Source organism: Kogia breviceps, chromosome 15, assembly GCF_026419965.1.
Source record: "Kogia breviceps isolate mKogBre1 chromosome 15, mKogBre1 haplotype 1, whole genome shotgun sequence".
In the NCBI taxonomy this organism is placed as follows: domain Eukaryota; kingdom Metazoa; phylum Chordata; class Mammalia; order Artiodactyla; family Physeteridae; genus Kogia; species Kogia breviceps.
Window position 1 is genome coordinate 17,325,778 of NC_081324.1, and position 27,578 is coordinate 17,353,355.

Consider the following 27,578-nt stretch of genomic DNA (forward strand, 5'->3'; position numbering starts at 1 on the left):
GGGCAATGGTATGAAGAGCCTCCTGACAGGAGCTTTGGCCTTTGGTAAAGACACAATTAACCTGTGGCAACACAGCAGGATGGGAGCTGTGAGAACTAATAACTGGGTCTCACTCTCTTTTAACCTTTAAGCTTCAACAGGAAGCTCCAACAAGGAATCCTATTGAGCCAGTTCTTGCAGGTCAGCTTTCTGGAGCTAAGAGCAGGGTGAAGAATGGTTGAGAGTGGATGTGGAGAAACAGATGGAAAATAAACAGAGAAATGAGTCTATCAGCTCTAACATTTACAGTCCCTATTTTTATCTTGCCTCTCAGGAATCTGTAGATTTCTAAGGTCTTGCTTTCATAAAACCCCTCCCCCACTTAATATTTACCATAACTGCTTTAGTTGACAGTCTTTCTCTTTGCGTCTTAGACAAAACCAAGGGGACCCTTGGGAATAATAATAATCCATGTGTTATGTACTGAATTGTGGGCCTCCAAACCCAGGTTGAAGCCCTAATCCCTAATGTGACCATATTTGGAGACAAGACCTTTAAGGAGGTAATAAGGTTAAATGAGGTCATGAGGGTGGGCCCCAATCCAATAGACCTGGTGTCCTTATAAGAAGAGGGACACCAGGAGTGTACATGCTTGTGTGTGTGCATGAGGACACAGCGAGAAGGTGGTTATCTACAAGCCAAGAAGAGAGGCCTTAGGAGAAACCAACCCTGCTGACACCTTGATTTTGGCTTTCCAGCCTTCAGAGCTGCAAAACAAATTTGTTAAGTCACCCTGTCTGTGGCATTTTGTTATGGCAGCACTAACACACTATTATTTATAAATATCTTTTATTGAGCACCTTATATTCTAGTTCTTTATGTACCTCATCTACTATTACTTTTAACCTTCACAATCCTAGAAAGTAGGTATTATTAATCCAATTCTCATGGACAAGAAAGTGAAGTTCAGAGAGGTTAGTGGCTTGTCCACGGCCACAAAATAACAAGTAGCAGAGATTTATTATTGAACCTTTTGTCTCTTTGAGTCTAAAGCCATAACACTGTTCTGGTATCACATGAGAAAGGAACAGAGTTACTAACGCTCTGGCTGTGTTGTTAGGAATAATTATGTTTCTGCAGCACACTTAGGCTTCTCTTTTCACATTTCTTGGGCTTAATACACATAAAGAGCTTGGATCTTGCCTGGTACATCATTTGTTAACTATTATTATTATTATCATCATCATCATCCCCATCCCTCTCAACCCATGTATTTGCATTGCTGCTTTCTCGGCCTGGACTACCCTATCATCTCTTACCATCTGGCTATGCCCTTCTTTCTTCCTTATCAAGATTCGATTCAGGGGTCACACCTCCTAGCAAATTTATCCTGCCCCATCCTATCTCATTTGTTTCCACCGTTTCCTTTGCAAACTTCTTTGTTACTGTAACTATTGTTTGCGTCTATCACCAGACTGTGAGTTCCTAAAGCAGAGACGGTGCTTTCATGTTTTTAGGCACAAGTGAATAATATTAGTATTTTCCACATGACTACCCAGAGAGCGCCCAAGTGTAACGAGATCCCTAAATAAATGTTCCTAAAGTCTATTTTACCTAGGGTGCCGACTTGTCCCGAATATAAGACAGGACTATACTCAAAGTATTTCCATGAGGGAACTTAAGACCTTAGGCAGCAGCCAAGAACCCCGGAGAAAAAAAAGTTCTTTTCTCATTTTTCCGCAGGGAAACTCCTCAGTGAAACCCTCTAGTCTCCGAACCGCGGAGGAATACACGCACTTCAGTGCAATCTGCGCCTGCGCCTGCGCCTGTGTGCGCTCCTCTTCTGCGCCTGCGCCGCTCCAGCCAATGAGGGGATCCTCAGTCGAGGTGGGGCCACAGGTTGCGCTTTAGGATTGGACAGTGGGAGCAAACGGACGGCGCGGAAATGACGTCAAGATGCGCAAGCGCCGGCGGCCGTGCTTGCGCGGTGGCTGCCGGTTGCCGCACGCCTTCCCTTTCCTCGTCTCTCCCTTTTACCCCCGCTTCCATCCCCGCCCCCACGGCCGCTCCGCTCCCTGGCGTGACTCGGCATTGAGAGCCCTGGGAGAAGACGCCGCGGTCGCTACCTCCTCTGTCCAGGCCTCGGCCTACCTGAGCCTCCCTCCTTCCTTTCCCGGGTCTTCTTCAGTTTTGAAGCCGGTGGCTTCGCGGCCGCTCTGCCGGACTTCTGAGAATGGTGGGTGTGAAGCCGGTCGGGAGTGACCCGGATTTCCAGCCGGAGTTGAGCGGCGCGGGCTCCAGACTCGCCGTGGTCAAGTTCACCATGCGAGGGTGAGTCCGGGCCCGAGCCCAGTGAGTCCCGGCTGTCTGTGCTTTTCTTTCTCTGTTTCCCGACCCCTCCTGCCTTGTGTTCTGCTCCGGAATGTTCGGCGCTGGCCGCAGCCCAAGGCCGCTGCCCGCAGCCCAAGGCCGCTGCCCGGTTAGGCCTCAGTTCCTGGGTGTGAACCCCCGTTTGTGCACCGGGGCGTCTCTGGCGGGCTCGGAAACCTGGCCGACCGCATTCCCCAGCCCGCGAGATCCCCACCCGCTGTTTTTCTGAGGCCTCGGAAGGGTTTTGCTCTTGGGGGTGACCCGGCTCTTTCCCTTCTTGTCTGTGGCAGTCTCCCACAGCCGCCCCTGCTTGCGCCTGTCTCCTTCTTTCCCGCGATGCAGCTGTCACTTGCATCTTAGAAACTTGCAAAATTTAATTTACTAAATGGTTTGTTTCTCTTCACGACCTGCATATGTGGAAAACTGTAGGAAGATTCAGCTACCCAACTAATCCGCGGAGTGCTTAGACCTAAAGCTAATGCATTTTAAATTAAGTTAATGTTGGGTCAGGATGCTTTTCAGTTTTCTTAACATTTCTGTTACTTCATTGATTTGTAACTTTGTAAGTTCGGCCACCTTGTGTAAGTTGCATCTGATCACGGAAATTATAGTAGGTATATATATACATACAATACAAGTAGACAGGTGTCCAGATAATCTGGTTTTGACCAAGTAGAGTCCATTTTTGACTTGATGATTTAAGAGGACAGGGCACTTGGAAGATGTTATCTGGCTTTGGTAAATCTCAACATAATTCATAGGTCGCAGAGCTGGCGGATCTTCCATGTTGGGTGTGCAGTGTGTCCCTGTATGAGAGTGATGTGCTGGAAATAGACATTCAGAACCAAGATTTCAGCGAGCTTGTGTATTTGCTGACCTCCCCTGGTGTATGTCAGTGTCTAGTGAGAAGGATTAGAAGTCTCCTCTTGATCTACCTTGACCCCCTGGTGTTATTTACACTTACACTAACGTGGAGAAGTCTACTACAAATATCACAGTTTATGCAACACATTTTGTTGTCCAGGTAACTGTATAGACATAAGGCAGTGTTTTGAGTCTTAGAGCAAAAAGTGATTCAAACCTATCGAACGTGATTCGATAAATGTTGAATATACAGATGGTGGCATTAGGATTAGATTAGGTTTAGGGGATGGAGGGATGTAGGTAGAGATGAAAACAAGTTAGGACTTACCTTCGGACCAATCTCTCTCATACAGAATTGGAAAGGGGGGGTACGTTAGATTTTTAAGGTTTGTCTTCCCAGTTTTGTTGATTTTATAATGACCATTCTTAATATGAGGGAATACCTATATACATTTGTTAAGTCCTAGGTGGAAGTTGGAAAAAGGAAGAGATGATTGTAACAACGAACTTCATTTTTAGTTCACTTTTCTAATTCTAGTTAGTGGGAGCGTTTATACTTTTGTGCCTCAATGATATACTCTCTTTTCCCCTTAACCATAGCAGGGGGAGAGATGAAGAGTAATACACGATTTATATGAAGTGAGAAAAGTTACTGTCATCCCACTTTAGGCCAAGAACATAGTTTTTCAAGCACCTGTTTCTCCATTTCCTTTCCATCCCTACTTGAAGCCTTATTCCTTATTCTCACCTGCTGTGCTTTGTCCATCCTATTATTTTTACTATTTTTACTATTATTATTTTTACTAAAACACTATTGTCATTCTTCTGTTTAAGAATCTTCAGTGGCTCTCCAGTATTTCAGTTGTTTTTTTAATTGTAGTGAAATACATGTAACATAAATTTGCCATTTTAAAATATACACTTCAGTGGCATTAAGTATAATCACTATACACACACACACATACATACATACATACGTACATATATATATATATATATATATATATATATATATATATATATATTTTAAATCTTTTTGGCCGTGCTGCGTGGCATGTGGGATCTTAGTTCCCCAACCAGGGATTGAACCCGCGCCCCTTGCATTGGAAGCACGGAGTCTTAACCACTGGACCGCCGGGGAAGTTCTAGTACATTCACAATGTTGTACTGTCATTACCCCATCCATATCCTAGAATCTTTTCATTATCTCAGACAGAAACTGTGCACCCATTAAACAGTAATTCCCATACCTTCTCTCCACTGCCCCCAGCCCCTGGTAACCTCTCTTCTAGTTTCTGTCTCCATGAATTTGCCTATTCTTGGTAGCTCATTTAAGTGGAATTATATAATATGTGTTCTTTTGTTTATGGCTTATTTTAGCATAATGTTTTTAAGGTTCACCCATGTTCTAGCATGTGTCAGATTTTCCTTTTTAAATCTGAGTAATATACTGTAGTATAGGTATGTGTACATATACATATGTATATGTATATATACATACAACATTCTGTTGTATGTATATACCGCATATTGTTGATGGACATTTGGGTTGTTTCCATCTTTTGACTATTGTGAATAATACTGCTCTGAACATTGGTGTGCAAGGATCTCTGTGAGTCCCTGCTTTCAGTTCTTTTGGGTATATGTCTGTGAGTGGAATTGCTAGATTATATGGTAATTCTGTGTATAACTTTTTGAGAAACCAGCAAACTATTTGCCCACGGTGGCTGCACAAGTTTGCCTTTCCACCAGCAATGCAGGAGAGTTCCCATTTCTCTACATACCAACTTCTTTTATATTTTAGTGGACATCCTTGATGAGTGTGAAGTGGTATCTGGTGGTTTTGATTTGCATTTCCTTGATGACTGGTAATTTTTGAGCATCTTTTCTCGTGCTTGTTGGCCATTTGTCTTTGGAGAAATGTCTGTTCAAGTCCTTTGCCCATTTTGAATTGGATTGTTTGTTTTTTTGTTGTGGAGTGGTAGGAGTTCTTTATATATTTTGGGTCTTAATCCTTTTTCTGATATATCATTTTCAAATATTTTCTCCCATTGGTTGCCTTTTCAGTTTCTTGATCGTGTCCTTTGATGCACAAAAGTTTAAAAATTTTGCTGAAGTCCAATTTATCTGTGGTTTTTTCTTTTGTTGTTTCTTGTGCTTTTGGTGTCATATCCCAGAAATCATTGACAAATCCAGTGTCATGGAGATTCCTCCCTGTGTTTTCATCAAAGAATTTTATAGTTTTTACTCTTAAGTTAGGTCTTTGATCTATTTTGAGTTAATTTTTATATATGGTGTTAAGTAAGGGTCCAACTTCATTTTTTTGCATGTGAATATCCAGTTTTTCCCAGCACCGTTTGTTGAAAAAACTGTCTTTCACCCATTGAATGGCAGGCACCCTTCTCCAGTATTTTTTTAAGCAATTAAAATAGTTGTCACTTACATCAAATTTGGTCTGTGTAAGGGACTTATTGGAGCACTTATTGACTTCTGCAGTCCTCAAAATAATGTTTAAAATTATCTCCATTTTACAAATGAGGAAGTTGAGTCAGAAGGAGATTAAATGACTTGTTTAAGGTCCCAGTGTTGAATGTACTCTTGGGGTTGTAAAGTGCTGTCCTGTTCTTCCCAGCCTAAGCAGAAGGGACATGCAGGTTCACCTCTGTATTGCATGAAGCCTGACATTTTTCAGTAAGTGTTGCCTTGAATAAGCTCTGCCTGCAAAATCCTTTGATGGAAGTCAGTTCAGTTCACACCCTGATATTCATTTCCCTACCTGTAAAGTGGGAATAATAACATGTAGCCTAACCATATCATTTAGAGAATGAAATTATATATGTGCATTATATACTGTGGTAACATATTTTTGTAACTGGTATCTCCAAACTGTTACTTCTTAAATATACCCCGATACACTTAAGTGGTCATAAACAGTGCTAGTTTTGTTATCACTGATGGGTAAACGGCAAATTTAAAAGGATATGCATTTTCTTTCCTGTGAAACTCAGCAATGAGTGATTTTTATCTTGAATTCATGAGTATACCACTTTTGTAGATATGTTTACCATATCAGTTTTTAAAAAAAATTTTATTGGAGTGTAGTTGCTTTACAGTGTTGTGTTTCTACTGTACAGCAAAGTGAATCAGCTATAGGTATACATGTATCCCCTCCTTTTTTGGGTTTCCTTCCCATTTAGGTCACCACAGAGCATTGAGTAGAGTTCCTTGTGCTATACAGTAGGTTCTCAGTTTTCTTAAAGCAGGTCTTACTTTGTAGGTGGTTAGGTGTTATTGTTACCGTCCAGTTAGAATGTCAGTGTATGTTAGGATGGTGAGATCTAACGATTATGATAGTTTGTCCCAATAATACATTGTATAATAGTATTAATTATATATTGTAAAATTGCTGTGGACTGAAGGTACTTTACCATAATACAGAGTTAGGAGGCCCAACAGTTCATAAGGACTGGGCAGATAATATTAGGGAGTGAGATAGGTGGCTGTAAGGTAACTAGGGAATGGTGAGGCCCTAGAGAACATATAGAGAATTTTAAAAAATATTTTTATTTTAAAAAGTATAGCAGGCACGCAAAAATGTATACAAATCATTTAAGTGTAAAGTCTGATAAATTTTCGCAGTGGTCACACATGTTTAACCAATACACAGGTCAGGAGTAGCAGCGCAGCACAGTCACATCCCCACCCCCGGCAACCTGCAGGCTCCTCATCACGCTCGAATTTTAACACTGTCGACTAATTTCGTCTGTATTTGAACTTTATAAAAATGGTATCATATAGTATGTAATCTGTCTGGATTCCTTTCAAGAGCATATAAATAATTTTAATCTTGGCAGTTAATTTAGAAATAACAACCAAAAAAAAAAAAAAAGCACAGTGTAGGCCACTGTTTTGGGGGTTTTGAAATATAGCAGTTAAGAGTTGGGTTTTGTGATCAAATTTCAGCACTGTACTTCATTGTTCTTGTCTTTGAAATGAGGAATGGTAAAGCTTAAATGAATTTAAACGTTTTAGAAGTTACCTAACATATAATAAATGCTTAGTGAACGTTAGCTATTTTGTGTTACTAATAGGACCAGTTATGGTTATGCCTGTCCATTAGTAAATATAATACATCTAGAAATACCCTGTTTTAAAGTTATGCCCCGCAGAAAAATAAACTTTAAAAATACGTCTTCAGAAAGCACATACATTTTCCACACCCACACCAGCTGAATGTGTTTACATATATTACTGCTCAAGGTGGAGAACTGACTACTTTAGCAAATAGGAAAGAATAGCAAGTTCTTGAAATAAAATCTATTTATATAATGACAGTAAACACACATTTTTTTGTTTTAATTTATTTTATTGAAGCATAGTTGATTTATAATGTGTTAATTTCCACTCTACAGCAGTGATTCAGTTATACATAAATATACATTCTTTTTCATATTCTTTTCCATTATGGTTTATCACAGGGTATTGAATATGGTTCCCTGTGCTATACAGTAGGACCTTGTTGTTTATCCTGCAGAGTTTTTCTTAAAAGTAATTTTTGCAGAATATTTCCATGGTAGCTGTGTGGTACCAGGTGCTTGTATCAGAAGACAGGAATGAAGAATTTTCATAGTGACTTTTCTGTAACTTAAAAAGTCAAAAATAGATTTCATAACCGAAAATGACATGCCTATTAACAATTTCGTTCCATTTTCTCTGTCCCAGCTAGGTTTTTTAACATCTTTAGTTTGATATAAAGCCTTTATGTATTTAGGTTTTATCAATAATATCTAATTCAGACTATGAAAAACTGTAAACACAAATCTTATTAAGAACCTAACGTGGTGCTTTCAAAGAAAGCTGATCTTGGATTGGCTTTAAGAGTTAACTCTTCTAGTTGTGGTCCTGCCATTAACTAGAATGTCTGACTTTGATCAAGTCGTTCAACTTTTCTGGTCTTCACTTCTCATTTATTGAATAATTGTGTTCGGTTAGGTCAGTTTTAAAGTTTCAGTTTTGGGGGTTTGGTTCTTTACGTTTTGCAGAAAGCTAGAGGGTTGTCTGCTGAGGTTTTTCTCAAAAAGCATAAGTCAGAATCTTTCTTACATATTGGATCTAACAGATCTGCTTTCCATCAAAAAGAAGTTCTGAGGTGGAAAAAGAACTCTTTTTTTTTTCTTTCTTTCTTATTTAAACCTGGACTAGATGGTCTGGTCTCTTTTACGACAAGTTCAAAGGTCCTGAGGTTATATACTATCTAAAGACTGCAAATCAAGGGCTGTGCAAGAGAAAAAGGTATAATCCTGAAATTTAGGCATACTTGGAGAAAAATATTTTAGAGATAGGAAAGGTCCTTAAAGAATCTAGTGGCTTCACATTTTATACAGAGAAATCAAATGATTTGTTCATGAGCTCAGCTAAAACTGGAAATTTAAGTTTACTTTTAAATGCTAGGGGTAAGCGAGGAAAACATCTTACTGAAAAGAACAAATCAGTTCATTTGAGTGATTGTAATGTGAAAGTATGCTGCTGTATATATCTGTGTTTCTGTGTTCTATGATTTATTTTGATTTTTGACTAAAGTTCCAACCTATGATGGCTAACTAAAATTAAACAAAGGATCTAGATAAGGTTAAATTTTGAAAGGGGACACTTATTTTCCAGGTAGCCATTATTTTAGTACAGTCTCTTTAGCTTCAAGAGGAGTTTCTTTAACTCCAGGTAGCTCATACTTGATTGATGAGTAGAGTGATTATGTCAGTACAGTGCGGGGGTGATGTTGGTTCATATTCTATTTTTCTTACGTAGTGAAGAGCAGGAAAAGAAATAGAACCTTTAGCAGCAAGGAGAAAAGCCCTCAGCCACAGAGGCAGGCTCCCTTTCAGGTTCCTTTTAAGAAAGTCAAAATTAATAAAATTAAACCTGAGCTCCTGAAGCCAGCTCCTGGTCCCCAACGGGGGTCATTCTCATGTTGCGCTTGCTTCCTCCTGTCCCTACCTGGATGGCAGCCCCGTTGGCTCAGAGCTCCCCTCCATCTGGATACTCACAGCACCTGTAAGCGGGCACTTCCACTCTATTGTTTTTGTACATTTTAAATATCCTCTGAGGTGTAGCCTCTAGGTCTGAGCCACCTGCCTGTCTGTCCAGGTATTTCCTGAATACTAGTTACTATTTTTCTTAGGAATGTTTTTACAAAGTTGCATGGGTTTAAATGGTTTACCTCAATCTTATTTTTTCCATAAGCCTTCTTTTCGAGGGCACGCTTTTGCAGAAAGAAGGTTTTTCAGGAATGAGAAAACCTGATACTGTGTGTATACCAGGTATGTTTTGTGGTACAGCATGATACCTGTGCTTCATCCGTGACTACTGTTTAAATGCAGTTAACATTCACTTCTCTATTTGCAATTTAATATTTTATGAAAATACCTGTTTATCGTATAAAAGCAAAGGATACAGAAGTATAGGTAGTTTTAAAAGTCTCCCCTAAACTCTCTTCCTTTTCCAGCCCCACTTTACAGAAGTAATTGTTTATTGTGTGACTCACCTAACTTTTCAATATATATTTATGTACATATATAACATATAAATACATATATAAATACATATTTTTAACGTGGTCATAGAAAATATTTTATCGTGAGACTTAGTTTTCTTTTAAACTATAAATTATCCTTATCCTTTGGTATTAATGTGTCATAATTTTTTTAATTGAAGTATAGTTGATGTACAATATTATATAAGTTACAAGTGTACAATATAGTGATGCACAAGTTTTAAAGGTTACACTTCATTTATAGTTATTATAAAATATTGGCTATATTCCCTGTGTTGTACAATATATCCTTGTAACTTACTTTATATGTTATAACTTTAAAAAATAGCTTTCTATTGATTGCCATTTAGACTGTTATTATTATTATTTTTTACTATTTCAACCATTGCATTGAACTTCCTTATACATATTATTGTGAAATTGAGTAAGTGTTAAGATAAGATTGACTTTTAGAAGTGAGATTGTTGAATCTTGGGTTGTGTTCATTTAAAATTGGTAGATAATGACCAAATGGCTCTTCAAAAAGGATCTACCAATTTGTACTCCCATCCATAGTGTTTAAGACTTATTAATAACCAGAAGTATTTTGCTAAACTAAACATAGGTTTTGTTGACTGTAAATGTTTGTTCCTTTAAAATTTAATCTCAGGGCCTATTTCAGCATTGTTTCCAAAAATTTACTTTCAGAAGCATCAAGTTTAATATTTAAGAAATTAAGAGTTACTTTCTTAACTTTTTGGTATGAATCTTAAGGATGGCAAAAGGTGAAAATGCTGATTAAAATGTTAAGAATGGAGAGAGAATCATAGCTTGAATTTGAACATCTTGTATTTTAGAGTTTGCTTTTCCTTTTGTTCCTATCTGCTAAAGCCAGGGTTTTTCTCATTTTTTGGAACTTTTATTGAGATATTCACAGTATACAATTATAAATGTACAGTTTAGAGAGTTTTCACAAACTCTCTATGCATGTTTAATCACGTTTAAATGCACGTTTAATCAGCTTCTGGACAAATAGAACATTTCTAGCCTCTTGAAATCTCTCTCATGCCCTTATCCTGTCATTAACTCTCACAAAAGTAACCATTGTCCTGATTTATAATACCATTGATTTGTTTTGCCTGTATTTGAACAGTACATAAATGGAATCATATAGTTTAGTTCTCAGTGTTATTTGTGAGATTCATCCATATTTTGGCATGAGGTTTTACATCAGTCATTTTCATTGTTGTATAGTGTTCCAATATGTGAATAACTACAGTTAGTTTACTTATTCTGTTGTTGAAAGGAACATAGGTGGTATCCAGTTTTTGGCCATTAGAAATATTGCTACTACCAATATTTTTTCAAAAACCCTAAGGCAAACATATACAGACATTTCTGTTTTATATACCCTAGAAATGGTCATAAGTAGGCATAAATCTTGCATTAGCAGATACTGCCAGTTTCTTTTCTTACCCCCTGAAGTGGTTATACCAATTTGCACTGTCACTAACAGGTCAGTTGCTCCAAGTTCTTGACAGTACTTCCTTCTCTATTGTTTTAGCTGTTTTGGTGGGAGTAGTTTTATTTTTTTTTAATTAAAAAAATTTTTTTTAACATCTTTGTTGGAGTATCATTGCTTTACAATGGTGTGTTAGTTTCTGCTGTATAGCAAAGTGAATCTTTTATACATATACATATATCCCCATATCTCCTCCCTCTTGTGTCTCCAAATTTGCATTTCCATGGTTTCCATAGTGACCGAGGAAGTCTTTTTCTCTTTATGGACTGTTTGGATAACCTCATTTGTCCAGTTTGAGAGTACCCTTTTTTCTTTTGGATGTCAGTCTTCTTATTGATTTGTAGGGGCTTTTTTACATATTAGAGGTATAAGTCCTACATTTGATATGTTTCACAGATATTTTTTACTAGTCTGTGGTTTGTCTTTTCATCCTCTAAATGGTATCTTGATGAATAAAAGGTCTTAACCTTAATATTTTCCAGCTTATCAAGTATATCCCAACATATCAATTCTTCCCTTTTTTCTTTAGTGCTTTTTGTGTTTTAAGAAATAAATCTTTGCTTACTCCAAGGTTTTGAAAGTATTCTCTCTATTTTTTTTCCTAAAACTGTTGTTTTACCTTTCCCATTTAGATCTATAATCCATCTGGAATTGGTTTTTGTGTACAGTGTGAGTTAGGGGTAAAGATTCATTTTTTTCCCCCCCATGTGGCTATCCATATTGACTCAGCACTGTTTCTTGAAAAGACCATCCTTTCCCCACTGTACTGCTGTGTCAACTTTTTCAGAAGTTCGGTTACTGTGTATGGGATGGGTCTGTTTTTGGACCCTCTTTTAAAATTGGTGAGTTTGTTTATCCTTTATACTCTTAATTTTATAAAGCTTTTTGGTAGTTATTAATATCTAGTAATGTAATTTCTTTAGCTTTGAACCCCGAAATGCTTGGGCTATCCTTGATATTTATTTCTCTATAAATTTTAGAATTTAAATTTGTTAATTTTTCCAAGCAAACCTTGGAATTTTACACTGACTTTAAAGATCAAATTGAGGAGACTTGACATCTTGACAGTGTTGAATTTTCCAATTCATAGGTGTAGTATATTCCTCCATTTATTTAGATCTTTAATTTCTTTCAGTGAGAAGAAAGCTGGAAGACAACACTGTTAGACTTAAAGACTTAATATAAATCTGTAGTCATTAAGACAGTGTGGTACTGATGCAAGTGTATCTAAATAGTACAGTGGAAAAGATGAGAAAGTCTAAAGACAGTTGATCAGAATGTTTTTAATTCTATGTTTTAATTGACAAGATCTTTAGAGTATAAATTAGTACAATCTTTGGTGTAATTTTATCGAGCATCTCTTACCTTTCTCACAGGTGTGGACCGTGTTTAAGGATTGCCCCAGCATTCAGTTCTATGAGTAATAAGTATCCACAGGCAGTATTCTTGGAAGTAGATGTACATCAGTGTCAGGTAAGGCAAAAGAGTCCTTTAAAGAATGTCTTTTTATTTACAAATTGATTTGAAATTCAACAGTAATTTCATCCTTTATCTCTTTATGCACTAAGTACTTATTTTTTTGAAGGTAGGATAATATTATGTTAAGGTCATTATTACAAATGTTGTTATGGCTGCATTAGTTAAGAAGGGTAGTCCGATATTAATTGCTTCTGGGTTTGCTAATATTTTTCTGGTACAAAACTAATATTATGTTGTTAAACTTAGTAGGTCACCTGGCAGTTCTGTGTTTTACATTTCTTTGTTTATTTTTTTGTAAATCTGAAATTATATCTTATAGACACTTTGGTTGATTACTATAGACACATTGGTTGATTAGAAAGCCATGGCAGAGAATTCTTGGACAGAGTTTTTTTTTGAATTGATCAGTTTATAGCCCTAGCTCCAAAGCTGCATACTCAGCAGAAAGTTTAAAATGTTGGTTACTGTTGATTGAGCCACGGTGTTGTAGGTAGATTGCCCTGGTTACTTAGTCAGCATGGCTGTGTGACAGTTCTGCATTTGCATATGTAGAAGTATGGAGGAGTTGTTAGAGAAAAAAAAATTTTGAAGGCTTCTTCCAACACTAAAAATGTAGTCTTTTGACTAAATAACAGCTCTGTAACTTTTTTTTTTTCCAATGAAGCTTTTGTCTTTGATACATTTCTGGGTTGGAAAAAAATCTTAGAATGTTATATAGCTTGCAGATAAGTATTTGGGGGATTTGGTGCAAACTCTATGTTACACGTTTATTGTTTAGTACTTATATCACATACTTCTGGACAGCAGCCCTGGCCTTATTTTAAGTATTCACTGTCTCTGATCTGGAAGTGCTGTCTTCTGGAGCTGTGTGCTCCTGTACAGTAACCACATGTGGTTGGGTACTGAGTACTTGAAGTGTGGCAAGTCCAAACTGAGATGTGCTGTAAAATACACATAGGATTTTGAAGGCTTAGTATGAAAGAAAATATGTAAAGTATGTCATTAACTTTTTACATTGACTGTATGTTGAATTGTGTTATTTGGATTTACTAAAATAAATTGTTAAAATGGATTTCAGTTGTTTTCTCTTTACTTTTTTCTTGTGGATACTAGAAAATTTAAAATTACTTGAGTAGCTCACATTTGTATCTTGTATTATATTTCTTTTGGACAGCACTGTTCTAAAAGGTCAATCTTTTTTTTTTATGAGGCTTAGAGAAGACATCTCTGTAAACTTTATGCTTATTTTAAAAAAACAATATAGCGGTACCTCTTCCTAGTGTTTGAATATGCAAGGTGACATACTTATTTTACTATTTTCTTTACACTTCTCATGAAGAGTTTAATGAGTTTAATGAATTAGTGACTAATTAATTTTCATTTGGTAGCTAGTCTTATGATCTCGTGGAGTTGGAGCAGAATTTTAAAAGATACCCGTTGCATTTTTTTGTTTGTTTGTTTCTTTGGTTTTTATTTTTTTGGCCGTACGCGGGCCTCTCACTGTTGCGGCCTCTTGCGTTGTGGAGCACAGGCTCTGGATACACAGGCTCAGTGGCCATGGCTCACGGGCCCAGCCACTCCGCGGCATGTGGGATCTTCCCGGACCGGGCCTGAACCCGTGTCCCCTGCATCGGCAGGCGGACTCTCAACCACTGCGCCACCAGGGAAGCCCAGTTGCAGTGTTTTTGATGGAAGACCAGAAGTCATTTCTTTAAAAGTAGAACTAGATGAGGATTGCAGTGCAAAGGGTGTTACCTCCTTTTCACGGACAAATGGGCTACTGTGTTTTCAGATGTGTACTTTTTCCTAGTAGCAGTGGTTTGTGTTGACATATCTCAATACCCTTCTGGGGTTCTCCATTTGAGAAACAGTCTGTACTTATGAAAGAACTGTCTGGTGTTGTAAAGTGCAGTTTCTGTGTTAGAAGCTGATTGTTTTATTGGATGAAGCATTTAACACTAAAACAAAAATGCCGGGCTTTTCTTCGTTGCAGACATAAGGGTAATATAGTCGTGCCCCTTAAGAATAGCCCTGTTTTTTCTTAAGTAACAATTAGGAGTAAGTTATTTTACATGTTTTTAGTTCATGCTTGTGATATTTAACTTCCATAGAGATGTAGAGTGAATATTCAGAGTGGTTTAAGATTAGTTTTAATTCATAATGCTATCTAACTTGACAATTCTAGGGAACAGCTGCCACCAACAATATATCAGCAACACCTACATTTCTGTTTTTTCGAAACAAAGTGAGAATTGATCAATATCAAGGAGCAGATGCTGTGGGACTAGAGGAAAAGATCAAGCAGCACTTGGAAAATGACCCTGGAAGCAACGAGGACACAGATATTCCAAAAGGCTATGTATGTAGAATTAAAAGTGAAATCATGATATGTCTTGCATTTGTCATTATTTGGTTGAAGTGAAGTTCACTGTTTTCATGTTTTGTCTTTTGCTAGTTAAGAATACTTTCAGTTAAGAACTTTAAAAGTAAATTTAATAGCTGACTATTGGATTTTGTCTATGTTGTGTGTATTATAACCTTAAGCCCCCATCATAAACTATTTTTCCAAAGTTCCTCCTCCTAATTTTCTTTGCCACTTGTTTTTTAATCTGCTTTCTGAAGTATTTTAATGGCCATTAAAAAAAAATTTATTTATTTATTTATTTATTTTTATTTAATTTTATTTTTGGCTGCGTTGGGTCTTCGTTGCTGCGTGCGGGCTTTCTCTAGTTGTGGTGAGCGGGGGGGCTCCTCTTCGTTGCAGTGCACTGGCTTCTCATTGCAGTGGCTTCTCTTGTTGCAGAGCAGGGACTCTAGGTGTGCGGGCTTCAGTAGTTGTGGCACGTGGGCTCAGTAGTTGTGGCTCACAGGCTCTAGAGCGCAGGCTCAGCAGTTGTGGCGCACGGGCTTGGTTGCTTCGCGGCATGTGGGATCTTCCCGGAGCAGGGCTCAAACCCGTGTCCCCTGAATTGGCAGGTGGATTCTTAACCACTGTGCCACCAGGGAAGTCCCAATAGCCATTTTTAAACATTTGTTTTTTACTTTTTTTCCCTCCAAAAGTGAAAAAATTTTCATTGGAAAAATTTTTCACTTTTTGACAATTGTGTAAAATGACATGTAAATTTTAGTGTATGACCATTACATACTGAACTCCCCTTTCTGCTGGTTTCTAAAGTTTTCTCTCTCTTTTTAAATGTATCTATTTAAAAACCCTAGTTATTGATTTTGTTTTAGAACTAAATGTGACTTTAGTATTGGATATGTTTTTCAAAGTTTTAAGAGTTATTATTCTAAATATTAACTTGAAGACTTAAGAACATCAGTTTTTGAAAACTGTATAATATGAATAGTCATAATTTGTGTCTATCATATGAGAGCTATTCAGGAGGGAAGTAAAATTGAGAAGTAGCACTTCAAGGTAGCTGACTTGTTTATGCAAATTGGTAAAACCTGCATACCAAAATAATATCTATATATATTTTTTTTAATTTTGCTTGTTATAAAGTTATTGTGTTTGCAGATTTTAAATGAATTTTGTTTTAAAAAAAGTGTTACCTCAAGTTAAAGCTAGTACATGAAAGCATGTGTACCAAGTACATTTAAAAATTTACTTACTTATTTATTTATTTATTTGGCTGCGTCAGGTCTTAGTTGCGGCATGCAGAATCTTTCGTCGCAGTGCACCATCTCTTCGTTGTGGTGTGAGGGCTTCTCTCTAGTTGTGGCGCATGGGCTCTAGAACGTGTGGGCTCAGAAGTTGCAGCATGTGGGCTCTAGCTGTGGTGCGCAGGCTCTAGAGTGTGCAGGCTCAGTAGTTGCAGCACATGAGTTCTCTAGTTGTGGCGCATGGGCTCTAGAGCTTGCGGGCTCAGTAGTTGTGGTGTGCAGGCTTAGTTTCCCCACGGCATGTGGGATTTTAGTTACCTGACCAGGGATCAAACCTGTGTCCCCTGCCTTGGAAGGAGGATTCTTAACTATTGGACCACCAGGGAAGTCCACCAAGTACATTAAACTGGGCCTGCCATGGAGCTGCCAGTCATTATGTAAGGCCCTTAAATTCATATTGAATAAGGAGAACCTGTAATCAGGTATATATGAGAGATTCTTGGGTGGAGGGGGAGTTGTGTCTTCAGAAAGTGTCTTTAACATGTGGTAGTGGCATTAATTACTTTAAGTTAAGGACTTAATAATTAATATTTATTTAAAATAGAACTGTTATATGATAAATTGAAATGGTACTATTCAGTTAGAAAGTATGAACATGTGTAAGTCAGGGTTATGACACCTTTTGGAAAATTTTGGAAATCGTTTGACTTGTAAACAGTTGTGTTTACTTCTTTGTATTTTTTTCCTTTATTAGTAAGGGTTTTTGCATGAAAAAGTCTTATGGGCACAACAGTCTTGCTGCTTAGCTACAGCGATACTTCTTTACATCAGCTAAGCGTGATATCAGGGTTTTGGCTTTGGGTAGGAAATGAGCAGGGAAAAATGAAGTTTTAGGAAATAAGACATTTAATTTCATCCAGATATTATGAATACAAAGTACAAAGCTGTTAAAAACATGTTCATTTTTTTCCATCAGGTGTCAATGAAGACTTTAAAAGTTTTGAACTATAGGTCTTATAGGGTTATTAAATATTTAAAACTGGTAATGTGTTCCCAAGAACGGCATTGTTTTCACAGCACAAATGGAAACTGAATGAAAACCTGTATCTTAAAGTAGATTTAAATATAAGTACTACAAAAATGTATTGACAATTTTAAAATAAAGTTTTAGGTTTCTTAGAATAAAGACTTTCTTTCATTACGTTTTAACACTAAAAGGCTATATAATTATTGACTTCACACATCCTATAGTTTTGAAACTCCTGATTTGACTGGAGCCAGAGTGAAAGAAAGAAATATGTGTCTTTAGGGGGGTTTGAGATATTACAAAAGATGTAGGGTATGATACTCAAAAGGTTAATCAAAAATCAGAAGTAATACAGTGTTTTTGTAAACATCATGACTTTGAGTTATTAATATGTTTATTGAAGTTCGGAAAAAAAAATTTTTTTCCAATCCTGATGTCTTTTATTTATTTCTCTTATCTTACTGTAGTGACTTATTCCACAGTAGTATTGGAAGCAGACATCCTTGACTCGTTCCTCATCTTAGGGGGAAAGCATGCAGTCTTTCACTATTAAGTATGATGTTAGCTGGAAGTTTTTCATAAATGCCTTTTATCAGGTTGAAGAAATTCTCTTCTATTCCTAATTTGTTGAGGATTTTGTAAAATCAGAAACGGATATTAGATTCTTGCAAATATTTTTTTCTGTGTCCATTGAGATGATCATGTTTCAACATTTTGTTTCTTAACATGGTGAATTACATTGAGTGACTTCTGCATGTTAAACCAACCTATCATAACCTAGCATACTCTAGCCACTCTTGACTATGATGCATTATCCTTTTAATATATTGTTGAAGTAGGTTTGCTAAAATTTTGTTTAAAATACTTGCCTCTATATATATGAGGGACATTGGTCTGTAGTTTCCTTTCTTGTATGTTTTGGTATCAGGGTAATGCTGGTGTCATTAAATTAGTAAATATTCTCTCCTCTTCAATTTTCTGAAAGAGTTTGTGTAGAATGAGTACTGTTTCTTCCTATAATATTTGTTAGAATTTAATAGTAAAGCCAGCCGTGCCTGGAGTTTTCTTTGTGGGAAGATTTTTAACCACAAATTTAATTTTTAAAAATAGGTAAACAATCCAGTTATCTATTCTTGAGTGAGCTTTGGTGGTTTGTGTCTTTCAAGGGATTTGTCCATTTCATTTGTGTTGTTGAACTTATGTGCATAAAATTGTTCATAATATTCTCTCATTTTTGTAATATCTAAAGAAACTGTAGTACTGTCACCTGTCCTAATATTGGGATTTTTTTGTCTTGACCACTCTGGCTAGATGTTTCTTAACTCACTGATCTTGTCGGAGAACCAGCTTTTGATTTCATTGAGTTTCTCTATCGTTTTTCTGTTTTTCATTTCATTGCTTTGATGTTTATTATTTTCTTTTCTCTGTTTACTTTGGGTTTAATTTGCTCTTCTCTTTCTAGTTTCTTAAGGTCGAATTTGAGACCTTTCTTCTTGCCTAATATAGGCATTTAGTGCTATAAATTCCCTGCCCTGGGACTTCCCTGGTGGTCCAGTGGTAAAGAATCCACCTTCCAATGCAGGGGACGCGGGCTCGGTATATGGTTGGGAACTGAGACCCCACATGCTGTGGGGCAGCTAAGCCCGAGCGCCACAACTACTGAACCTGTGTGCCTCAACCAGAGAGCCTGCGTGCTCTGGAGCCTGAACACCACAACTAGAGAGAAGCCCATGCGCCACAACAAAAAAAAGATCCCACATGCCACAACAAAGACCCAACACAAACAGAAAGAAAAAAAAAATTCCCTGCCCCAAGTATCTCTTTAGAAGTTGGGAAAGTTTTAAACATTCTATTTTTTCTCTCTCCTATTTTCTTTTTTTAAAAAATTTATTTATTATTTTTTAAATTTTTATTTTTTAACACCTTTACTAGAGTATAATTGCTTTACAATGGTATGTTAGTTTCTGCTTTATAACAAAGTGAATCAGCTATACATATACATATATCCCCATATCTCCTCCCTCTTGCGTCTCCCTCCCACCCCTCCTATCCCATAATTTATATTTTTAAAAATATCTTTATTGGAGTATAATTGCTTTACAATCCCATATTTTGTAAGAGTACCTAGTATGGCTTCAAATCGCATGAGGGGGCTATCAATATCAAGTCTTCCTCTCTAGAAGTTTGCAGGCTAGGCACTCTGCAATCGAACTTGTATTTACATGTGTTCTAAATCTTGAGGCTTATTAGTATTTCAGTGTTCCACCCTCTGAACTGTAGGTTTTGGTCTACAAATATGTCACATTCATCAAAATAAACATTAAATGTCCCTAATTTATGTAGTAGGTAGGACAGATCTTTCTTTAACCAAAAACTTGAAGCATGGAAAGTTTTTTCTAACTTCCTGTGTGTCTCATGTTGGATTCCACTCACCTCCTCCCCTGAAAGGTGAAATCTATTCAAGCAAACAAAAAATCTAGTTGACAGAGTAGTGTTATAAATATGCATGTCATTCACCTGTGTTCACCAGTTGTATTTCCCTGTTTTTGTTCTATCTTGATATGTATTTATCTGCTTTTATATTTTGCAGCATCATTTACAGAGTAAGTTATAGACATCAAGATGGTTCATCTGTAAATATTTCAGCATGGAGCTCCTAAGAACAAGGACATTCTCTTATATAGCCATGATACCATTATCACGTCTAAGAAATTTAACATTGATATGATATCTGTCCCTAATGTACAGCCTATATTCAAATTTCCTTAATATATCTCTAAAATATACTTTATAGGTGTTTTTCCCCAATCTTGGATCAAATCAAGGGTCATGCATTGCATTTAAGTTGTCAATCTCTTTAGTGTTCTTTAGTCTAGAAACTTCTCTCTGCCTTTTTTCTTTCATGACTGCCTTTTAATTTGGCTGTGCCACGCGGCATGTGGGATCCTAGTTCCCTGACCAGGGATCAAACCTGAGCCCCTGTATTGGAAGCTCAGAGTCCCAACCACTGGACCTCCAGGGAAGTCCCATGACTGCCTTTTTTTAAAGTTTAAAGCAACACCAGTCTACTGTCGTAGCCACTAGGCACGTGTGGCATTTTTTATGTGACTAAGGCAACTGAGGAACTGAATTTTTAGTTTTATCTATTTTTAATTGATTTAGTTTTACATTTACACATGTGGCTAATGGCTATCTCATTGAACAGTGCAGGTCTGGATCATTTGTCTTACACAGCGTCCCACAGTCTGGATTTGTCTGATTATTTTCTCATGATTCTTTCCTCATTATTGGCAAGTTGATTGCATAAGTAGTGAAACTTATTTCCAATTACATATTTTCCAAATATGTCAGTTTGCAGTTATGTGAAGTATACAATATTATGCCAGTTTGTCCCAGACAGTGTTGTATAACAGAGCACTTTAATGCAACTGTTCGAATATGATACTTGTTTTGTGTGCCCCATGATAAATTAAAAAGCAATTTTAAATTATTTACCTATTTAGTTTATTTTCATCATTAAGGTATTGGAAGTATGACTGCAATGTTGTCTTCAAGCCTGGGGTCTTGATCCTACATATAGTATGGAAGAGGCATCTCGGTAGGGTGGTAGACAAATGTTTGAAAGATTTTGTCACATTTTCAAGGCAAATGTTCAAGAAGTTCAGAATAATTCTGTAGTAGTAGAACTTAGCTATGTAGTGCTCCTTTTCTTCCTACCTCCCTTTTTGAATTGGCTATATTATGTTACCCTGAGTAATACATTTAACATCTAATGCAATGTAACATTGGATATAATAGAAAAGAATATTTTGGCTTTGGAAGCATTTAGGCTAGTCTATGAATAATTAAGGGTCTATTCTAATGGATTATTACCATATTGATAATTATTTGAAATGTAAAGTTTTCTTTAGTCTTTCAGAACTATATACACATGTATTAGTATGTGTATTAGTATTCATAATAAAGACTGATAGAATGGTGAACATGTAACTGATAATTTAGAATACTTGGTAACCTTTATTTTTATTTTTTTAAAATTACTTGGTAAACTTTAAAAACAGTTTTTGCTTAGTAGATGAAATGATACTTTTCTAGAAAAATAGTTTCAAAATCAACTCCACTGGAAGCAGAACTCCTAAATAGACCAATCACCATTGAGGAAGTAGAGAAAATAGTAAAAGAGCTCTTCCATAAATACCAAGATGACTTCACAGGGAAATTCTACCAAATCTGTAAAGATCAGGTAGTCTAGTGTTAACTGCAACTACTCAAGACCATATAAAAAGAGAGAAAACTTAAAAATTTCTTTTTGAGGTAAGTTCTGACATTGATCCCAGAATCTGACAAAGTTTGCAGCAAAAAAGAAAGCTACCAGCCAGTTCCACTTAGGAATATTGGTGTACAAATCTTAAATAAAATATTAGTAAACAAAATTCAGCAATCTAGAGGAAAAAAATCATGATTTCCTAATATGGGGAAAAGGCATTTGACAGAATGCAGTATCTATTTATTCCTAAAGTGTTCAATAAAATTTTAATGGGGATGTACTGGAGGCATTCCCACTGAAGTCCGAAACAAGACAGGGCTGACCACTGTCACTGCAACTCTGTGGTGTTGTGTTGAAAGTATTAGCCAAAACATATACAGGAAAATGTTAAATGACACCACAGGGAAGCACTCAGCAAAATCCAGAATATAAGAAATCTATGGGCTAAATGACTATAGATTAAAAGAGATTTAAGAGACATTAACCATATATGGTATTGGTACTTTTCTTGGATTCTTATTCTGAGACTAAGTAATTTCAACTGTAAAACATTTATGAGACAGTTGAAGAAATTTGAACATTGATATTGATGATATTAAAATATTATTCATTGTTTTAGTTGTGTTAATGATGTTGAGGATTTTTTTGAGTACTTGTCTCTTGTGAACACACTGAAGTGTTCATGAATGAAAAGAAAAAAATGTCTAAAATTTACTTGAAAATAATTGGGAGAAAGGTTGGGAATGGTTACAGGGTAAAGGCGAGAGAAGAGTGGGCATGAGTTGGTGATTAGTGTAGCTGGGAGATGGATACCTGGGCTTCCCTGTATTAGTCTGTTTGTGTATGTTTGGAATTTTCCATGATAAAAATATTTTAAATAGTCCTTTGCTATTCATCTTTAAACTCTTCATGGATATAGGTTTAAAGAGTGCATGATTACTAGAAGAGGGAGGTAGGCTTTCTTTGGATATTCTGTAGATATTTTAATTTGCGTATTTTCCACTGCAAAACACTGTTGTTAAAAAACGTATAAGTCAACATTTAATAATCTTTGCGTTAAAGACTTGGTTTTGGATTCTTATTAAGTGGGCTAAGCCTAAATTTGGCTTTAATTATTAGTGGTAGATGTCAGTTAGAAGTTCAAATGAAAGGGTTATTACAAAAGTTTTAGTAACTATTTTAAATGAGGTAGAGGTTTTCTTTAAAATTGCTTAATCAAGAGAGAGTCACCCCAATATAAAATAAAAAGTTTAAAAAAAAAGAATCACAAAAAAAGAATACAAGGATGTATTGTACAACACAGGGAATAGTCAGTATCTTATAGAACTATAAATGGAATATAACCTTTAAAAATTGTTAATCACTATGTTGTACCCCGGAAACATAATATTGTACAATTTAAAAAAAGAATCACATATTTACATTTCTTATTAAGATTTTTATACCAAATCCAATTGCTTTGCCTAAAGTCTTGGTTTAATTTTTTTTCAGATGGATTTAATGCCGTTTATTAACAAAGCTGGCTGTGAATGTCTTAATGAAAGTGACGAGCATGGATTTGACAACTGTTTACGAAAAGACATGACCTTCTTGGAATCTGATTGTGATGAACAGGTAATGGAATGCTTAAGGCTTGTAGGGATTATCAGTATTTATGCCTGCTCTTGTTTCTTGTTTATGATTTCACGTTTCTCTTTTCCAGATGCTCACTTCTTTCTTCCTTTTTATAACTTCACCCCTGTCCTTTGACCCTGCAGACCCCCCTCGTTTCTTTGTTCTTCTTTGCCAGCTGCACTACGGAGAATTGCCGATCTCTTGGATTGCCCCAAAGGCTAAGTTGAGCCTTCACTCTTCTTAAGTCCTTTTGTTCATTCTTGACTTGCTTTCATACTTCCTACACGGCTTTGTCCCTGAGAAATAGAAACTAATTAGATGAGCACTCCCTGTATGTCTAGTTCTCACTCCCAGATGTAAACCTGTTGTATTTCCCAGCATTATTGTCCCAGAGGAAGTAGTGTATTATAGTACTGCCTTTATCAGGCCATCTCTGTCTTCATCTTGACTGTTATGTTTCTTAATCTAATTTCTATCCCATTGCCTCCGCTTTGTCCCCATTTCCTGTTCATCTTTTACATGTTCACAAAAGTTATTTCTCTAAAATATAAATCTGATCATGCTTCTCTTTCTTAAAAGAGTTAAATGGTTCTTCAGTGACTTCAGGAAGAAGGTGTCGTATTCTTGCTGACTTTATCTGCTTCTAGCTTTCTACTCTCATAATCCTCTTCACCTGTGGTTCAAGTCTCTAAGCGTGTCATGCTTATTTTCTGATACACAATTACAGGTCAAGTATAAATGGTACTTACATAAGCAAAGGGAGTAATTTAAGTATTTTCTTAAGCAAATAGACCACAGTGATTTGAAATCATAAATCCAAATTGCATCTTTCTTTGCTCCAGCCAGAGCTACCTTACTGTATAGCTTCGAGAATATCATTCACATTGTGCTCCTTATAAATGGTGCCCTGAAAATAATGTGGTGGTGCATATCAGAAGGACTGGCTACAAGCTTCCCTGAAATCTTCCTCCCAGGGTAGAAGCATAGGTACCTACTACATCAGACAGAATTTTATCTAGAAAGAAGATTGAGTGAATGAATCGAGAGATAGACATTTCAGCATTGTTTTGTGTTCCAGTTCCCTTACCTGGCTTTTCAGATTCAGCTAGTCAAATAAATTTAGGATGGAGGTTTGGAGGTTACTGTTAGAGCTCTGAGTCCTGTTCTCTTGAGTTTTGGATCAAATAGAGTTGATTTGAGGTCTAGTCTCTCCACGTAGCCTGTGTGCATTGTCTCCAAATTGTCAAGTGACGTGGGTGGATGCTTCCACAAATAAATTGTTTTGGAAAGTAATAAGCTTAATATGCTAAAATATATAGTTTAAATTTTAATTTTGGGATTTTGTTTGATTTTTATGGAAAGCAGATTGTTTATCAGTTTTAGGTCACAAGACTTTAGGTTCTTACATATAATTTTAGTTAATTCTATTAAATTTTGTTGTTTCTTTATACGAATAATACATTAATGTATTTCTCAAATGTCAACCTAATTAAGTTACTTTCAACTTAGTGATATTCTGTATTACATTGGTTTTGTTAGATGAATTAAATTTTGTCTGCTTCTTAATTATTTAAATCTCCTTAGCTATTGTGTTATTTAAGGTGTTCAACAGCCCTTTAAAAATGAAACTATTATTTTCTTCACAGCTACTTATTACTGTGGCATTCAATCAGCCTGTTAAGCTTTATTCAATGAAATTTCAAGGGCCAGATAATGGTGAGTAATGGGCAGCTTTTCTTTAAACTAACTTTCTGCTCTGTAGACCTTCGAGCACATATTTAAAACCTTTCTTTTTTTTTCCTTTTCTTTTTTTTAAACTGAGGTATAGTTGATGTATACTCCTATGTAAGTTTTAAGTGTACAGCATGGTTATTCACAAGTTTTAAGGGTTATTCCATTTATAGTAATTCTAAAATATTGGCTATATTCCCTGTGTTGTACAATATATCCTTGTAGCTTATTCATTTTATACATAGTAGTTTGTACCTCTTAATCTCTTACCCCTATCTTGCTCCTCCCCCCTCCCCTCTTCCACACTGGTAACCGCTAGTTTGTTTTCTTTATCTGTGAGTCTGTTTCTTTTTTGTTATATTCCCAAGTTTGTCTTATTTTTCAGATTCCACATATAAGTGATATCATACAGCATTTGTCTTTCTCTGTCTGACCTATTTCACTTAGCATAATACCCTCGAGGTCCATCCATGTTGTTGAAAATGGCAAAATTTCATTCTTTTTTATGGTTGAGTAGGATTCCATTGTATATATATTTACTACATCTTCTTTATCCATTCTGTTGATGGACACTTAGGTTAAAACTTTTTATTAAATAGAGGTAAAGATTTCTTGTTTTGGGAAGGAGTGAAATGGTTCTTAGAACAGAGCAGTGGGCAAATAATGTGAGATTATTGGACCGAAAGTAATAAAAAAAGAAACGTTTACCCTTTTTCCAAAGTTGTTTATTTTAGAATTTAAGTTCCCTCTTAATCTGAAAGTGAGGGAGCCCTTTCTTCCAACTAAAGATTCTAGGTTTTCACTGCTGAGGGCTCGGGTTCTATCCCTGGTCGGGGAACTAAGATACCACAGGCTGCACAGCATGGCCAAAAATAAATAAATAAAAATCACCAATGGCCAATAAGTTAATCAATCATGCCTATGTAATAAAGCCTCCATAAAAGCAAAACAAAAAGGAGGGGGTTTGGAGAGCTTCTATGTTGGGGAACCAAAATGCTTCCATGTGCCGCCATGCTGGGCCCGAAGCTCCACAAGGACAGAAGCTCCTTTGTTCGGGACCTCACCCTATGTATCTCTTCATCCAGCTGTTGATTTGTAACCTTTGATATCCTTTGTAATAAATCAGTAATCTGGTGAGTAACCAGGTTTTCCTAAGTTCAAAAAAAAAAAAAAAGATTCTAGGTTTGAGGTAGCTGTTTTTCAGGATCAGAGCTGGGAGAATTGTTTCACATTCCTCCTGTTATAGGTGAAAAGACAGGCTCTAGATCTTCCTATCTGCGCTCTAATTATAGTTTCATCTTCTTTATACATATTATGATGCTGTAAACATGATTGTACAGACTTGGCATTTTTCTTTCCATTAAATAAAGAATTGTCCTATTCACCCTCCCACCCCCCTTTTTTCTGTTTCTTACTGAAGTGTTTTTTGCTGGTTGGGGTTGGATGTGGGAGGGGGCATGGGGTAGGGAGTGGGGACTAGGATTTTGATTTTTTTAGTTGATTGGGAGAAACAGTGCGCTTATCAGGTAGCATTCCCTTATCATTTGCTATTCTAAATTTTCGTGTATTAATGATTTTTCACTAATAAAATTGTTTATTCTGAGAATACAAAGTATTTATAAAAGCAAATGCTATAGAAATGAGTATTTAAGCAGTGTGACTATCTTAAGATTCCTTAACCAGTCACAAAACACTGGTCTGAAGTTAAAAGGACTAAGACATCCTAGCAATATGATTTTACCGCTGAGTACATCCTAATCCCTAAGATGAATTTTGGTAGTTTGTGTAATTAATTTCCTTCTGGCTAATTGTTGTCACTGATAGTGCTTTCCTCCTAAATAACAAAATGTACCAACTGATGGCAACTGCAAGACCCATGTCAATGTTATTTCTTTTATGAAACTTTTTGTCAGCCTGCATGTGCTGTCAGACTCCACTGCCACCTTCCCTGTACCTCCTCACTGAGAGCTGTACGTGTATCATAGTATGTCTTTTATAGTTGAGGGCAAGAACTCTGTGTATGTTGTGCATGTACATATGTATGTATGTGTTTTCATCTAGCATTCCTAGTACTTAGTCTAGTTTTAGCAGGCCAAGAATATACCAGCAAATGTCTGTTGAGAGGGGGGAAAAAGTATGGTTGTGAAAATACTCAGACTTTCTTAAAATTTCTAAAGGTAGAGGTAGTTATGTGCATATGTGTTTATGTCCTTCTGTTTGTATAGTGTGAATGTAATGATAAAGGGAACAAAGTATTGTATGTTTGGTGTTAGCATTTAATTTTATTCTACCATTTTATAGGTCAGGGTCCTAAGTATGTAAAAATTTTTATCAATCTGCCCCGGTCTATGGATTTTGAAGAGGCAGAAAGAAGTGAGCCAACTCAAGCTCTGGAACTAACAGAGGATGATATTAAAGAAGATGGTATTGTCCCACTTCGTTATGTAAAGTTTCAGAATGTTAACAGTGTAACTGTAAGTCGTATTTTATTCAGATATATTTAATGGATTGTGGGTGACAGTTCATGTCATCTTTAGTATCCTAGCTGATTCCAAGTGATCCTTAAAAGTAGTAATTGTCCACTTGGTTT

General features: G+C 36.4%; 1 protein-coding gene across 4 annotated transcripts in view; it reads left to right on the forward strand.

Moving 5' to 3' along the window:
• Positions 1–1,907: 1,907 nt before the first annotated feature.
• Positions 1,908–27,578, forward strand: part of TXNL1 (thioredoxin like 1) — a 35,351-nt gene continuing 9,680 nt past the window's right edge. For 3 of the 4 annotated variants that reach the window (XR_010837063.1, XR_010837062.1, XM_059039439.2), the window contains exons 1-6: positions 1,937–2,310; positions 12,641–12,737; positions 14,929–15,102; positions 23,135–23,257; positions 24,904–24,973; positions 27,290–27,462. Coding sequence is in view for 2 of the 4 variants with exons in the window: in XM_059039439.2 (XP_058895422.1) it covers positions 2,213–2,310; positions 12,641–12,737; positions 14,929–15,102; positions 23,135–23,257; positions 24,904–24,973; positions 27,290–27,462 (735 nt within the window). In the remaining 2 variants the exon portion in view is untranslated. Of the gene's footprint in view, positions 2,311–12,640; positions 12,738–14,928; positions 15,103–23,134; positions 23,258–24,903; positions 24,974–27,289; positions 27,463–27,578 lie in introns of all 4 variants that reach the window. The other variant, XM_059039441.2, reaches the window with a different exon arrangement.